The 16,201-nt window shown below is 38.4% G+C and overlaps 1 protein-coding gene across 1 annotated transcript in view; it reads right to left on the bottom strand.

The window, feature by feature from the left end:
- Positions 1–9,284: 9,284 nt before the first annotated feature.
- Positions 9,285–16,201, bottom strand: part of nbas (NBAS subunit of NRZ tethering complex) — a 262,104-nt gene continuing 255,187 nt past the window's right edge. The window contains exon 52 of the mRNA XM_079831768.1: positions 9,285–11,214. Coding sequence (XP_079687894.1) covers positions 10,948–11,214 — 267 coding nt within the window. The 3' untranslated portion in view covers positions 9,285–10,947. The remainder of the gene's footprint in view (positions 11,215–16,201) is intronic.

Here is a 16,201-nt window from a genome sequence, read left to right as displayed (position 1 = left end):
CGCATGTAATATCACTTTTTCAATAGCCTAATGTTTTTATTCTGCAGTTTTAAGGGGACATATGGACATTTTACAAAGTATTTGCCGAAATTAGTAATAATATTTATATACAGGTTTATTTAAAATAGCAACATTTTATGTAAATTTCACATTAAATTTCTCAGTTTAATTCATGGTGAAAACATGAATGTGCATATTAGTGGAAGTTTGCTGCCATCTACTGGAAAACAAACACTTTTGCTAGATCTCAATAGTTTGTGCATGAATGCTAGATGCAATTACTTGTTATTTGTGTTTAGGCTGTAATGTGGCATAGGTGCTATTTTTGTATAGTTTAACTATCATCAGCCTTTTAAAAAAAATTAAATAATAATAATATCATGAACATAATGACGGGGTAGAATGGACTGGACATCATATAAAACAACAACAATAAAAATTAAAAAACATCAATGCATTAAAAAAATAAAAGTACCAGTGTTTCCACAACTTAGACTGAAAACATGTAGTGCTAAACCTTGATACAAGGGGCACCAAGTGTATCAAGTGTATTGGCGGCCCTGCTGACCCTGCCAAATTATTACCCCCCTAGTATTGGTAGGTTTAGGATTAGTTGCTGGTTTCTCCCAAAGGTTTTTTTCCCCATTTTGTCACCTAATGGAGTTTTGGTTCTTTGCCACAATTGCCTTTGGCTTTTGACTTGCTTAGTCGGGGACACTAACATTGCTGACAGCTTCTTCACCAGATCCACCATCAAGTGACACTAATATTTGATTGCAGTACTTGCTCTGCAGTAAATCACTGAGCCATTTCAAGTTTTGCTGATGATACTTACCTAGTCTTTTGTTTTCTGCCTGCACTGAAAAAACAGGAAAACACATGTTGTCCAATTTACTTAATCGTATTATTTGTGATCTACGCAACAAATTTGTGTTTCTCTTCTAAACATGATTTCATTGCTTTCGATTAATGTAATTCTCTACAATGTGCAATCTACTAGATTAAATTATTTGGGGTGAATGTGAACCAATTAAGTACTCGAAAATGATTTTTGCTGAAACTGTAGTTCCCAGCATGCTTTGCTTGGGACTTGACGACTAGAGTAAAATTGTTGAAATTAAGTGTTATTTTGTACGTTTTTGAGCAAAATGAGAAAAAGGGGGAGACTTTATATTGTTTATTAGTGTTTAATGTTTAATTATGTTGGAATTATTCGAACCATTTAAATTACACTGGGTTACCATAGTGGAGAAGAGCGGAGCGATTGCTTAGGCTGTGGACTGACTCAGCACACGTCATTAAAGAGCATTTTCCACTTAGCACATATATTATGTGCTAAGGCTGGAAAATATAATAAAAGCTACTGAGTACTGTGTTATAGATCAGTCAAGTGACAACAAAAATATACAAAAATAAACATGTGTTTTGATTAAAAAGGCAGGGTCTCAAGCCCCCGTGTGCTGTGCACCACTGTTGTTAGGGAGCCATATTAAAATCATTGTGAGACTATTCAATTCGGTTACTTAAAAATTACTTAATTCCATTATGTTGAAATTATGTGAACAAATAATGTTTGTTTAACTTAATTGAATCATGTGGAACCGATGTACATGATTAAATCATGTAAATCCAACACACCATTTTTTTCAGTGTGCAGTAACTATGAGTGAAACTCACTTCATCCTTGTGTATCAGACACCTTGTGGAATAAAGGCGAAATGTACTTATTCAGTCATAAAAGATTCAATTCTTGTTGTGCAAAAAAAAAAAACAACAACACTTGACTCTGTTACACACCTCAGGTCATTAGCGACCTTTTTCTTGTTATATTGTTTATAATGAATTGATTGTGGAATACTAAGAAGCCTGATGTCTAACTTTAAAAAATGAATTAGGAGGAATGACGTTCCGGGTCACTAAAGACCCGAGATATGCTTTATGATTTAAGGGTTAAATGTAATGGCATTTTCATCAATAGTAAATCAAAGCTATCGAATGAATGTTCTTCAGTCACAATTCTTTTTTTCCCCCAGTACAAGTGGTCCCTTTCTGTTTATTTCCTCTCACTCTTGTTTCCCTTGTTAAATGCTCAGCAGCTGTAGAGAGGAGTTAAATGGTTTGAGAGAAAACGATAACCTTACTACAGACCCGTTATTAGTAGCAATCTTAGCTTCACTCTAGTTCTCCACATCCGACTCTGTCTTAAGCTGAAAACCTCCATTTATTCTCCTGGCTCACCTCTGACATGACAATTAAACCATTTTGTGTTCCCTGTGAATCCGGACGTTTCTGAGTGAATCATTTGACTAAGAAAGTAATTGTAAAATAATTATCGAGTAGATGGAATGGAGATTCTAAAGATAAACTAATCTTGTTGTCAAAGCCCACTCTGTGCCATAGCCTACTCCACAGGTTAAACCTGCATAAACTACATGCTCCTTTCATGCTGGTATAATAAAATGTGGAAGAACATAGCCTACCTAAAAAGTTGTCTTCCTCAAAATTCAGTATGAAAGAGAGAATCTGACACGTTATAAGATCAAAAGTAGAACGTATTAAAGGATTGTTTCGGGTTCGAAACAAGCTAAACTCTATCTACAAAATCTGTGATGTGTTGTCGATTAGACAGTTATTTCATCCCTCAGTTTGTAAAAACAAACATAAATCTTGGTTACAGAAATGCACGTACGATACGAATACAGGGCATGTCCTTTTTTAGGCTTTTAAAGCACACATTGAAAGTGTTTATCTTCTATATTAAAATGTCAGTTTTTCTCGATATTAAAATGTCATCCACAATCTACTTATGTGATGGAGATGCAGTTGCTGTGGGTGGGTTACACTTTAGTTTTATAGGTGTCCACGGTGTAATTAAACATTTAAGTAATAATAATTAACTGCATAGAGTTAGGATTAGGTTTAGGGTTAGTTGCATGTACTTATGCATAATTTATGTAATTACAGTTTTACAATGTCATAACAGAAGTTGATTGGGTATTCTGGATTGAGTTAATTGAAAAGGTTTTTCTATTCTAGACTAGTCAAGGAACGTAAACTTGTGGCTTCCGTGCATTGTAATCTTTATTTCGGCACATTTTGCCTGATACTGAACTTCCATTGTGAGGGTGCTTTTACACTTACCTTTTCTACACTGGACAAGAGTGGCACGATGCATAAAAAGCCAATAAATCCATTAACCACCTTGTTTTTTTTACATAAGAGCGGGTGCTTTTTCTCTTAAAATGTTCAAAGCTTCTTGTGTCAGCCACTGTTACGCTGGTTGAACAGACAGCCTGTTACGCTGGTTGATATTGCAAACTGGTATTTGTTATCATGTTGTTTTATTATCTTGGCAGATAGTTTTACCGTTTACTGCACTTTCACATTCTTCTATTTACATATAGTGGCTAATGCATCATAAATCACATTCATGTGAAAAAGCTTACTTCTGCATTGAAAAATAAGGTGGATAATCAGTGATACTCTCTACAGTGGATGCGGTGCACTAGTCACTGCCAGTCAACCGTTCTTGGGGTATTGACACAAAGGATGGTTTTAGAATGTACACTACGCTTTGACGTGTCCAGTTTAGACAGCCTCAAGCTGTTGTGGTGTAGACACAGTATTACTTTTGGATGGTGAAATGCAGTCATCTCAATAGGAATCCAGGCAATCTAGAATTCCGTGTGAGGGATGCATGAGGCAAAGCATTTCACCATGTCGGTTTCTCATCAAATTCAAGCTTCATAAGTTAATATTTATAATTAAACAGATAGAGTATAAAGTATGCGTAATTGCCGTGCTGTCCGAGGAGTTTGGTCCGAATCCAGAGTACTCCCCCTGTATCTCTGGTTAGGATAGTAACCCAGCAAGTGTGAGGAACATAGGCGACCAAGGCTCATTATGCACATGGGGAGTGAAGGCTGACTCGTTTGGTCCGATCTAACAGACAAGCTACTGTAGCTCAAATTGCTCAAGAAGTTAATGCTGGTTCTGATAGAAAGGTATCAGAATACACAGTGCATCGCAGTTTGTTGCGTATGGGGCTGCATAGCCACAGACAGTCAGGATGCCCATGCTGACCCCTGTCCACCGCTGAAAGCGCTAACAGTGGGCACTTGAGCATCAGAACTGGACCACCGAGAAATGGAAGAAGGTGGCCTGGTCTGATGAATCACGTTTCCTTTTACATCACGTGGATGGCAGGGTGCGTGTGTGTTGCTTACCTGGGGAACACATGGCACCAGGATGCACTATGGGAAGAAGGCAAGCCGGCGGAGGCAGTGTGATGCTTTGGGCAATGTTCTGCTGGGAAACCTTATAGGTCCTGTCATCCATGTGGATGTTACTTTGACACGTACCACCTACCTATGCATTGTTGCAGATCATGTACACCTTTTCATGGAAACGGTATTCCCTGGTGGCTGTGGGCTCTTTCAGCAGGATAATGCGCCCTACCACAAAGCAAAAATGGTTCAGGAGGGGTTTGAGGTGTTGACTTGGCCTCCAAATTCCCCAGATCTTTTAGATTCCTCAGATTCCCGAGCACACCTTCAGGGGTCTAGTGGAGTCCATGCCTTGACAGGTCAGGGCTGTTTTGGTAGCAAAAGGGGGACCAAATTAGGAAGGCCTGATCGGTGTGTATATAGGCCTCCTCTTATACTGATTGGATAGGCAATTTGAACGCGTTCCCCCCGAACTTTGTTACTAAAATATAATTTTATGAACTTTGAACATAATTTGCCACTTTGACCAATATAAAGCTGCTTAGTTTGGAAGTAACCCTTTTAATAAGTGGTACTTTATGCATCACTGCACTATTAATAGGTAATAGATCTTATTATCCTAAGTTTGCTAATGTGATTTCTTAAAGGTGCAGTAAGCACTTTTCTGAGAATCATTGTTGAACACCGCTGATATTTGAAATCAACAATAAACGTTTCTCCTCCAAATCTCCTTAAAATATAACATTCTGTACAGAATTCAAAAGGGTCCAATACGTTTTCTGGTCTGCGCTGACTCGCACATATGATCCACTCTGTGCTATCGTGTCTCTGGACCGGAGAAGACTGTGCATGCGTTGTGGTCGTGTGTGTCACTAACGCGAAAACAGACTTAATTTGCCCCAATGGAAAGCATGTTTACACTGTCTGAATCGCTCCCTATCCCCTATTTAGTGCACTATATGTGTCATTCACCATGTAGAAAATAGTAAATGTGTGAACAAGTGACAGATTAGCCGCAGCTTCAGCGTCTATTTATAGGATGCATCAGATTCTAGAGAGCATTTGATTGGACAGAATTGGCAAATTTTGTCATTTTTTTGAGCATACTAGCTTATTGATAACAGTGAGGCTAACCTATTCATACTAAAAGCCAAGTAGCGACTTTAAGTGTGTTTCTACCAACACAATTTTAGTTTTTAACAAACTGAGGGAGAAATAGTGAAATAATTTTCTGTGGTTATTGACAGCATGAATTGACTTTGCACAAAAAATGTGGATACACTAGTAATCCTTCCTTCAGTATCTTATAATACTTCCACAGGCACGCTAATATCGATTGAGCCATATTACACCGACAGTCAGTTAAACTGTTTAAAACTCACTTACCTTTTTGGATTCCGTCAACAGATACATCACACTTCAGAACTGATGGCAGGTAGTCTTTAACTGCAAGAAAAAACCCTCCTGAAATATGTGGCTAAGTTAAAAAACTGGCAGTTGCGGTTATAATTGTCTTCGCTAACCCTAATGAGGTTCACAAACAAATAGTGGTTGTTTCCAGTGAGCTAATGCTTTCAATTGCAGCCCATTATTCAATCAGCTCTGTTGGGACTGTAAGTCACAAGCAATCTCATATTTATGCAAAACATGGCTGTCAGCCTCATCGTCTCATAGGCTGTTATTATCATTATGCGCGGCGTAAGTGTGCCAAATTAATGAACGCTGCCTCTCGCCGTCTAGAACGTTGACAGCGACCTAATGATGAGGTGCTGTCTACCTGTAAGCTATGGTGTAATTATTATCTGCAACAGAGCACACTCTCACGCTCACACACGGTGGAGAATGATGGCGTAAAAACCTATTCGCAAAAACACAATCACACAGCTTCTGTTCCCCTTCTCTGGTTTTATTTGCTGATGTGTAATAAGGTCCACAGGGCAACTCTGACTTCTATTCTGTGTGGATCCACGGTGGAGAAGAGTTCAGAAGTTCAGAGAAACGGGGACTCAGGATTAGGTTTGCAAATACTGTACTGAACTCTTCAAACAGGATTTCGGTGTGTATTTTGCAGTCTTGGCAGTTTCTTGACCGTCTTGGCAGCGCTCTGCTGTAGTACTGGAGCAATATTTGAACAATTAATGCAATGTCCTAGAGGTCTTAAAAACACTGTAATGAATGCTGTATAAAACAATCGCAGGTAATATAGACAATGTTCTTTGTGTTTAAAAGATACCCGTTGCTAATTGCCCACTTTGCCCATTGCCCACTTGAACATCTGAATACATTCAGCCAACGCTGTCTTGCGCTATCACACATTTGGTACAGGCAATTAATCTGTGCTATAACTCAAATAGTGGCAGAAACAACATCACTTACAATTATGAGTCATGATAAGGAGAGATAATGACTTTGCGGGTGTTTATGCTGCAATATATTTGCTAATCACAACATGCGTTATGTATCTTTCTCCCTTGACAAAGACTCTCTTGGGGGGTGAGATTTACAGCCTGCAAATAAAGCTGGGCTCAGACAGGACAGCAGCAGCAGCACTTTGAGGGGTTGGATTCTATGGAGAACTAGATTTCTACATTGAATCAATGTCAAATTAGACAATGCTTTCTAAAGAAAATTTGAGTGGTGCTAGCTGTGTAAAAAGCAAATGCGCTTTTAAAGGATTATTTCACTTCAAAATGAAAATTTCCTGATCATTTACTCATCCCCATCTCATCCAAGATGTTCATGTCTTTCTTTCTTCAGTCGAAAAGAAAATCAGTTTTTTGAGGAAAACATTCCAGGATTTTTCACGTCGAAAACGTCACACTAGACGTAGGCGGAAGCACCGCCCCCATGTTTACAAAACGCTTGTGTGAAGACTAATACAAACGCCCTGTAGCAAAAAAAAAGGTAAAACAACGATGTCGGATGATTTTAAAGTTGAAGATTGAGTGTTTTTTGGTAAAGGATGTTTGTATTAGTCCCCGCACGCTCGCTTGGGGCGGTACTTCCGCCTACGTCTAGTGTGACGTTTTCGACATGATTGCGCAATCACTGGCGAGCGCAGAGCAGCGCAAGATGAGCAATTTAGGTTAAAAAGTATATTCATATATTCAAGACATGAACATCTTGGATGAGATGGGGGTGAGTAAAATATCAGCAACGCCTCCAGCCCGGACAGCTATTTCGGGCAAGATCAACTTCTATCTATTTGAATGAGGAAATCCAGAAATCTCAAAAACTACTAGCCAAATTTACATTTTAAAGGGATAGTTCACCCTAAAGTGTAAATTAAAGGGGTGATGAATTGAGAAATCAACTTTCCCTTGATCCTTTGATATATAAAAGTTAATCGTGATATAAGAATATCCTGTAAGTTTCAGAGCTCAAAACTTGTTAGTTAGACTTGACCTTGTTAGTCAAAGAAAAGCTTTTATTGACACCAGGCCCAGAAAACGAGAGATCTTAGAAATATGTCGACCACCGACGTCATAGGATGCAGAAGCACCACCTCAAGCCCGCCCGCCGACTCGTGGAGCTAAACGGGTCGCGCTACCAAGCAATAAACATGCGGTTCCAGTTCACGTGCGTAAGACATTGCACGTTTGTTCGCTTCATTTCACCGCAGAATCGATTGTAAACAGGTTGAGACTGGATTTGCAGACATATTGAGATTAAAACACAATGCTGTGCCTTCTATATTGGATCTGACAGGAACGGTGCAACACACTTATGGGAGTAAAACATGATTTTTATATATGTTAGTATTGCATTGTTACAGATCGATTGATGTCTATTGATTACATACCTTAGCACGCTGTCACAGGCTGGAGAAGGTGTTATTGGTTCATTCGTGATCAGACTCAGACTTGTAACGCCAGTGCTCGCAAAGGCCAACGTCCCGGGGCTATGTGTTTTTCAGATGGGCTACAAAAACGTATCACCGGCCTGCAGACGGGCTATCTTAAATAGTGAAATAACATTCCTTTCTTGCGTGCGTGCGTGTACGGGTAGCGGTTATATTCACTGATCGGGCGGGCCAAGTAATACAAAAATAACATTCCAATCAATTGCGGGTGGATGAGAGATGAATCATTGTGTTTGTTTGATAAAGGCATTTCGTGAGCCCTGTGAACGTTTCCCCAGACGCTTTCAAAACAATTCCCACATGTACTGAGGGGAGCTGAAGTTCATTAAATATGCAAATCTAATCCAATCCTAGCCGTGGGCGTTTACTTCCAAGTCTTCAGTGCGGCATGCCCATCAAAACCGAGCGTTTTTCAGAGAGCCTCAAAACCAGGGCAGAAAATAGCCTATTACTTATTCATTATGATGTTTTTGAATGTAAAAACCACGCAAACGTCATAAGTTGACCCCAGACAACAGTATAAAACTTTTAAAAAAGCCAGTTCAAGACACCATTAAGTCATAATTCACCTTGGTGTTGTTCTAATGCCGTATGCCCTTCTTTCTTTTATGGGCCACAGGAGGAGAAGCATCAAGCTTTTTTTAAAAAGATGCAAAAGTATCTCAGAAGGATCCCATGCCGTATATATTTCAAGTGTTCTGGGGGTATACGATAGGGTTTGGTGAAAAACAAAACTTATTAATGTATAATTTTAAATTGAAGCCGCTGGTCTTCTTTACACAGCTGCATGACATGCATGTTCGTGAGACTCTTAGCACTGCATTCAACGAACATGGGTTGTATTTCATGTTGTTTTGTTAATCTTGATTTCTCACAACTTTTTCTGGGCTAGACGGAGTGAACCGCAGTGCTAATAGTCTCACGAACATGCACATTGTGCAGCTGTGCAGAGAAGACCAATGGCCATGGTCTTAAATAAAATACATTTACCACTAAACCCTATCGTATACCACCAGAACACTAGGAATATATGACACGTGTCAAATGGGATCATTCTGTGATACTTCTGCACCTTTTTAAAAAGTTTGATGCTATTCACGGCCATTATACCATTATATGGATGAGAGAGACTCCTTTTGTGGTCCATAAAAGAAAGAATGGCATACTACATTAAAACAACACCAGGGTGAGTAAATGATGACTTCATTTTTATTTTAGGGTGAACTATCCTTTTAAATAACATATTTCAACAATCAGCAACAAGATACTATCCCATAAATGCTCAAACAACAACAACAAAGTACATTTCATGTTTGTCCAGCCAAGTGCACATCTCAAGACACTGCGTTTGTATGGGAACCGAAGCTTCTAATGGCAACTGCAGTGACGGTATGACTTTATTAATTGGCAATTTGCTCTTTTAATTAAAAGCCAGGACCACCATATTGTGTGTTATTGCAGTTTCTCCCATTCGTTGTAATAAGAGAGAACTATCTTGGTATATATATAGTCTTTGGCTATGGAGGCTGCCAGGATGTTGATATGCAGTTTTTAAAGTGGGTTTTAGTATGTAAAAATAACAGTTAAAGTAATCTCTTTTTAACAAGCCGCACAGATTCAGGTCTGATGAAGAGTATTTACACATACATTTATTCACTTAGCAGACACCAAAACTAGCAGAATGCATTTAGCAAAAACAACACCACACAAATAAGGTTGTCTCTTGAGTAAGTCATGTATCTATATAATTTGTGTTCTTGCTTCACATGTGCTCTCTTCACACAATTTGCAGTACCAATTCATGTTTGTTGGACAGACGGTGTGGGTCAAGTCGGGCAGCAGAGTTTAATACTTTATTAGGGTTAGGAGTTTGCTAAAATGAGCATGAGAAATGGTATCAGTTATACTTGCCTTAGCAAGCACCACTAATAATAATAGTGGTGTTCTAAAAAGTCTGAAAACACATTTTTAATGCAATTGTAGCTCATAACTTGCTCTGGGTATCATGTGAGATATTACAGCCAAGTATAATGATATATTAAAAAGAGATTTGTATTATTTGTATTAAACCCATGGATGGGTGCTCTCATATTACCTATTCACATTTATCTTAAGAATTTTTTATACTGTCAGGCCTAATGCGTCATTGCCCAAAATGTACAGTACACCAAACTAGTTATAGAAAAGAAAAAGAAAAAACAGTTTTTGTGAGATAAAGCAAAATGCTTTTTTTATTGAGCACTCCTGATACATTAAAATCCACAGATAAGTCACATTACTGTTCAGCTACCCAACACAGGTTATACTGCGTCCGTGTTAAAACAATCACATGGCGATAGTGTGCCTGAAGGCCTAATATGTTTTCTTCAAAAAATAATTAATAACCCTACAAAAGAAAAGAGCAAAAAGTTGTGTGTGGAAACGATCAACCGTGAAGCCGCACATACATACACGTGCAAAACACTCTGTCAGCACACATGCAGCGTTTTCAATTCCGACTCCGGCCCGTAATGATTATTAGCGCAGGCTAGCGTGACCAAACAGCCAAAGTAATGTAATTACACCCGTGTCACCGAGCTTCACTCATGAGAGAGAAACCGACAGCGAGAGAGTGAGAGAACGAGAGAGAGAAGAGAGAGAGAAATGGGTGATTTGAGTCCTTTGCCAACGGGAAGAAATCCTGAACAAACAATATCTGAATAGGCTAATTATAACTGATATTTGTGATCTGGATTTGCTGCCAATGTCCCTTTTATATTCGACTAATTGAATTAATTGACTACTTTCCTTTATTGAACGATTCGTCTCCAAAAAATCTTTACATATCCCCTCCGTGTCAGTCTGTACCACACATTCTCCTCAAAGCCATTTTCTAATGACAGCGAGGGCGGTATTGAAAGTCAACTGTCCTGGGTGGGATCCTCGGTAGGACAGGAGCAAGGACCCGGCCTGAGCACTGTGGCCGGCCTGGTGGAGGTCACGAGCGGCCTTCTCCACATCCCAAACCCCCTGAGCCAGCATGTGAGAGACCAGCGAAGAATACAGAGCTGTATCCACACAATTGATCAACATCCCAGCATTCAACAGCAGAGACAGGAGCTCAGAGTCACAAACCTCCTCAGTCACCTACAGAGAGAAAGAGAGAAAGAAAAGAGAAAAACAAGCCATAAGAGGGAGGGAAAAAAAATCAATTTCAATAAACACTCCAGTGCGACAAACAATCTGTGTGTGAGCAAACCTCCCACTTCACACAAACACCACACAATATATTGTATCTTCCACCATATACAAACAAGTAATTGCTATATCTATCTAAACTATCATTTTAATATGGACATTTTTCCAACACAACAAAAGTCCTGACTTTATTTAGTTTTTTGTTTTTCTCATAAACATGCCAGTTTTCAGCCTTGTTTTTACAACATCCTCTTGATGTATTAAAAAATACATATATATTTCAAATAAATTTACACTCTTTATTATATATTTTATTTCAAATGTATTGTATAACAACACTACCACTCAAAAATGTCAGTAAATACTGTTACAAAAAAATTCAGTTCTTTTGAACTTTCATCAAAAACTGCATCACGGTTTCCACCAAATCAGCATATTAGAATGATTTCTAAAAGATCATGTGACACTGAAGACTGGCGTAATGGCTGCTTTTAACCTGACGTCATCATATTCTAGTCAGAATATGAGTATGATACTGCTCCATTGGGCTGTGATTATGGGACGTTTTTCAACCAGGAAAGAAAATGTTTCTGCACTCAACTGGATAGACCTACAACCAATCAGAGTAACCGAGTAAGTGACGTATGTTGAGCGACGCATAGTTGTCAACAGAACTCAACTGCACGCATGCTGGAAGAAGTAGAAGAAGAAGATGAGTGTAAACGATCTTTGCCAGTGTTGTAAAAATAATTTAAGGATACACAGAGTACTTACCAACACGATCATCATTTTTGAGAGAAATAGTAAAGGTGAATGCATATACGAACAAGTTCTCCGTTTAGTAAACAAATTCAACCCAAGCGCTCTTTGGTGACGTGGATGATTACGTTACTGATGATAATCTGTCCATCATCGTATAAAGTTCGGCTGGCATCCAGGCTAGGCTGCTTTGCCATCACAGGAATAAATTACATTTTAAAATATATTCAAGTAGAGAACACAATATCACTACCTTTTCTGTATTTTTGATCAAATCAATTCAGCCTTAGTGAGCATAAAAGATCAGTGTTGTCAAAAGTACAGACCGTGATACCAAGTTGGTACTGAAATTTAAAAAATGTGACGCTTTGAGCGCTGTTGAGCGGAATCGTAAACAGCTCTGATTGCCCATCGTGCTCACACGCTCATCAAATATCTCTGTGATTGGCTACAATGACCAGCGCTTCAAAAACATGGTATAAATAAACATCAATGACGCTTTTCACAGAGTGCTTACACAGATACACACAGGAGCGTTTGAATGCAGGCCTACCGGTCCACTGGTCGACGCCTGCTTGTGCTTTCAAACGCTCCTGTTTTCAAATACCTCCGTGTGCTTTCAAACGCTCCCGTGCGTTGATCATTGTAGCCAATCACAGACACATCCGATGAGCGCGTGAGCACAATGGCCAGTCAGAGGTGTTTACGATTCCGCTCAACGGCGCTCAAAGCGTCACATTTTTTAAATTTCAGTACCGACTTGGTATTGCGGTCGGTACTTTTGACAACAGTAGTTACTATGATATTTTACCCATTTATGTCAAACTATTCTATGAAATCTTAAAATGTCAACCCTGTAACCACAATTTATTGATGATTCAAATGTGGATAATTGTAGAAATTGGAGTATTAAATTATTTTTGTAATAAAATAGACAGACTATGAGGCTTGCAATGTTGAATTAAACTGTAGAACTCTTTCTAAAAAGCATCATTATATTCCAATATATATAAAAATATTAATTTACCTATTAATTAATTAACCTTACTCTATTATGAACACATCTGAGACAATATTAGAAAAAATACAGTAAAAAAAAAAATCAAACCAAAAAGCCTGCAGGACATGTTAAGTTGTTAAGACAAACGGACTACATCTTTCCACCTCAGAATGGAGCTCAGAGACTCACGCCTTGCCTTTCCCCTGGGAACACTATATTATCTTTATCTGTGTTATCTAGTGGCCATGTTGCACTTGCATGTCTGAAGGAGGTCACATGCGATATAAATGAGCTCAGAGAGAGAGATGTCCCACCCTTCTGCGACCCCCAGCCTGCTCAGAAAGACCAGGAGGACCGCTCTCGCCTTTTCAGCATAAATTATTCAACTACCGGCTTTAGAGGTGGAGAACACAGAGGAGCAGTACTGTAAGAGTCAGCACACTGGAAAATCAATTATGTGCTAAATTTGATTAAAGGCAAGCCAAAGCCAAGAGATATGATGCTGTTTGACTGCGTGTGTGTGCGCGTGTTCTCATATTAAATGTGACGTGACGTTAATAGTGGATATAAAATACTCAAATGCAGTTTGCATGTACTGTACTGACCTCACACAAAGGTGTTTCAGGTTGACAGTGATCTAAAACACACACATTTCTTTCTCTATATAAGAAAAGTAGAAAAGTAGGGAAAAGTAGAGTAACCGAGAGAGAAAGAGAGAAGGTAGGCAATCAGAGTTGCCGAAGGAATACGGAGACTACAATTACACACAATTTCAATGATCTCAGCCACATTCATCCCCTCACGCCTGGTTATCATCTGTGTGTGATTCTGTGAGAAACCAGTCCAGTTTCATTATTAACTCTAGGATACATGACGCACATTTACACTGGTCAGAACTTTAAAAGCTGTTTTTAATCATTCATGTGTGATGGATGATTCATGAAGCATGGGTGACTGACCCTGTTCTAAATTATCTACAACTGTCCTCATGTCACTCCAGTGTTGGAGTCCAGTTCATTCGAGTCTAATGGAGAGTTCTATTCTATGGCAAGCCGTTTGACTTTTATTCATTCACAGGATATGAATTCTTGATATCAATAATGAAATTTTCACTAGTTAAAATGCTAAATCTTGATATTAACAATTCAATTTCAACTAGTTAACATGCTAATTCTTTATATCAGTAATTGTATTTTCACTAGTGAAATGTCACCATGGGCAGCCATTCAAATTCATTGTTGATATCAGGAATTGTATTTTCACTAGTGAAATGTCACCATGGGCTGCCATTCAAATTCAATTGTTGATATCAGGAATTGAATTCTTGATATTAATATAATTTCAGATATCTAAAATGGCTTGCTTACTAGTAACAAATCACATTCATGATATCAGAAATTGTCACTAGCGGCAATTCAATTGTTGATATCAAGAATTACATTCCTGATATTAACAACTGAATTTGAATGGAAGCCTATAGTGACATTTCACTCGTGAAAATACAATTAATGATATCAAGAATTCGTTTTAACTAGGGATGCACTGATTGTTTGGCAACCAAAATTATTTGACTAAGTGAAAAGACTTCGGATAAATTTAACCGAACAATGACGTTTTAGATGACGCGATAAAATATAGCAACTAGTGCACGTGAGAGAGAGGTGCACACGCTTCTAAATGCAGCAAACATGTCGAAAGTGTAGAAGCATTATAGTGCCTGAGATGCAAAAATGGCCGTTTGCAGACAATGTCTAAGCACCCTTAAATGCAAGCAAGATCACCCTCGGTTGATACTGTATATTGGCAAATGCTCCAGTGCATATTTGTGTCTGTAGAACGTCAAATGTATCCATTTACAACGTGTTTCTGCAGCGGTGACAGGCTCGCAAAACCCCTCACGAACAAACAAACAAAGTGTAGACACGAATAGACGCAAGTAAGATATTTATTGAGCATTGTTAGCAGCTTCATTGAACTTTGTACTTCATAAGATTGCTGTGAACTGACATAGTGACAGCATTTAATGATCGTAAATGGAGCAGCCTTGGTTCGCTTTCGAGTCTACAGTCTATATATTCCATTTAATAAAACTATTGTTTTTCATGTTGCAAAAACCCAGATAGCAAAAAATATCGGCACGGCTTCTTTTTGCCGCCGGCCCTAAGCTGTCGGCTATAGGTGCGTCCCGCTGGCGGTGATGAAACGTTTGCCGCCGAATACGTCACTCCCATTTCTTGCGAGATGCCGCGGCCGACTAGCCGGCGGGCCGCCGGCTTCATTTTCTCTGGCGGTTGCCTCCGCCTAATGGACCGCGGCCGGCTGGCGGCAAGCCGCTGTGAAATACAAGGATTTCTACTCTCAAATTCGACCAGCCACGTTGGCTATGTTTGGCTTGTTGGGAAATAGAGTGGAACTGACAGCATTTTAACTAGTTCTCACATTTGAAGCGATTATAAAATCATAATAGCCTATATGTGAATTATATCAAATATTAGTTTTTTTTGCTCCAAAGCCATTAGGGTTTATAACAGATTCTTGACTCTTGATTCCATGATAAGGTTAGGTTTAGGAAATTACATTTAAATTTTCACTTGATTATTTGCATGTCGAGTGTGTTTAAACAGTGTTGGTCAATTTGACCCATAATGGATGTAATATTTTTTTTTTTTTTTTTTAGCATAATAGGAGGGTTAAGAAAGTTTGAAAGTTCATTTTAGGATAACACTTATTTTTGTATTGCCCTTTTTTCTATTTCTTTTTGGACTGACTTTAAAATAGACATGACAAAAAATTAGAACTAACTTCATGACATTTTACTTTGTTTTCAAAACCCATATTTTTCTGAAAAACAAAAATATATTATTAATTATTTAGGAAAAATTCTACATTCATAAGACAAGAATAACTCAAAAGAAGCCCTCTAATATTACCTCTTATAAAGCTGATTTTTACAATATTTGAAACCCTCTCAAACATGAGGTCGCAAAACAAAAAGCTTACAAAAACAGAAACCTGAAAGCTTTTCAATTTCATGTGACTGCCTTAATATTATAAAGTATTTTCTATCTCAGAATTCTTATTTTTATTATTTATTTTATATACAGTGTTACATTTGTTGTTATTCTTTGTTCTACATATTCGGAACTGTACCACAATGCTTTATTATTTTTATTTTTC

The sequence above is a fragment of the Gobio gobio genome (genome assembly GCF_949357685.1).
Source record: "Gobio gobio genome assembly, chromosome: 12".
Taxonomy (NCBI): Eukaryota; Metazoa; Chordata; class Actinopteri; order Cypriniformes; family Gobionidae; genus Gobio; species Gobio gobio.
This window is presented reverse-complemented; position numbering and strand designations above follow the sequence as displayed.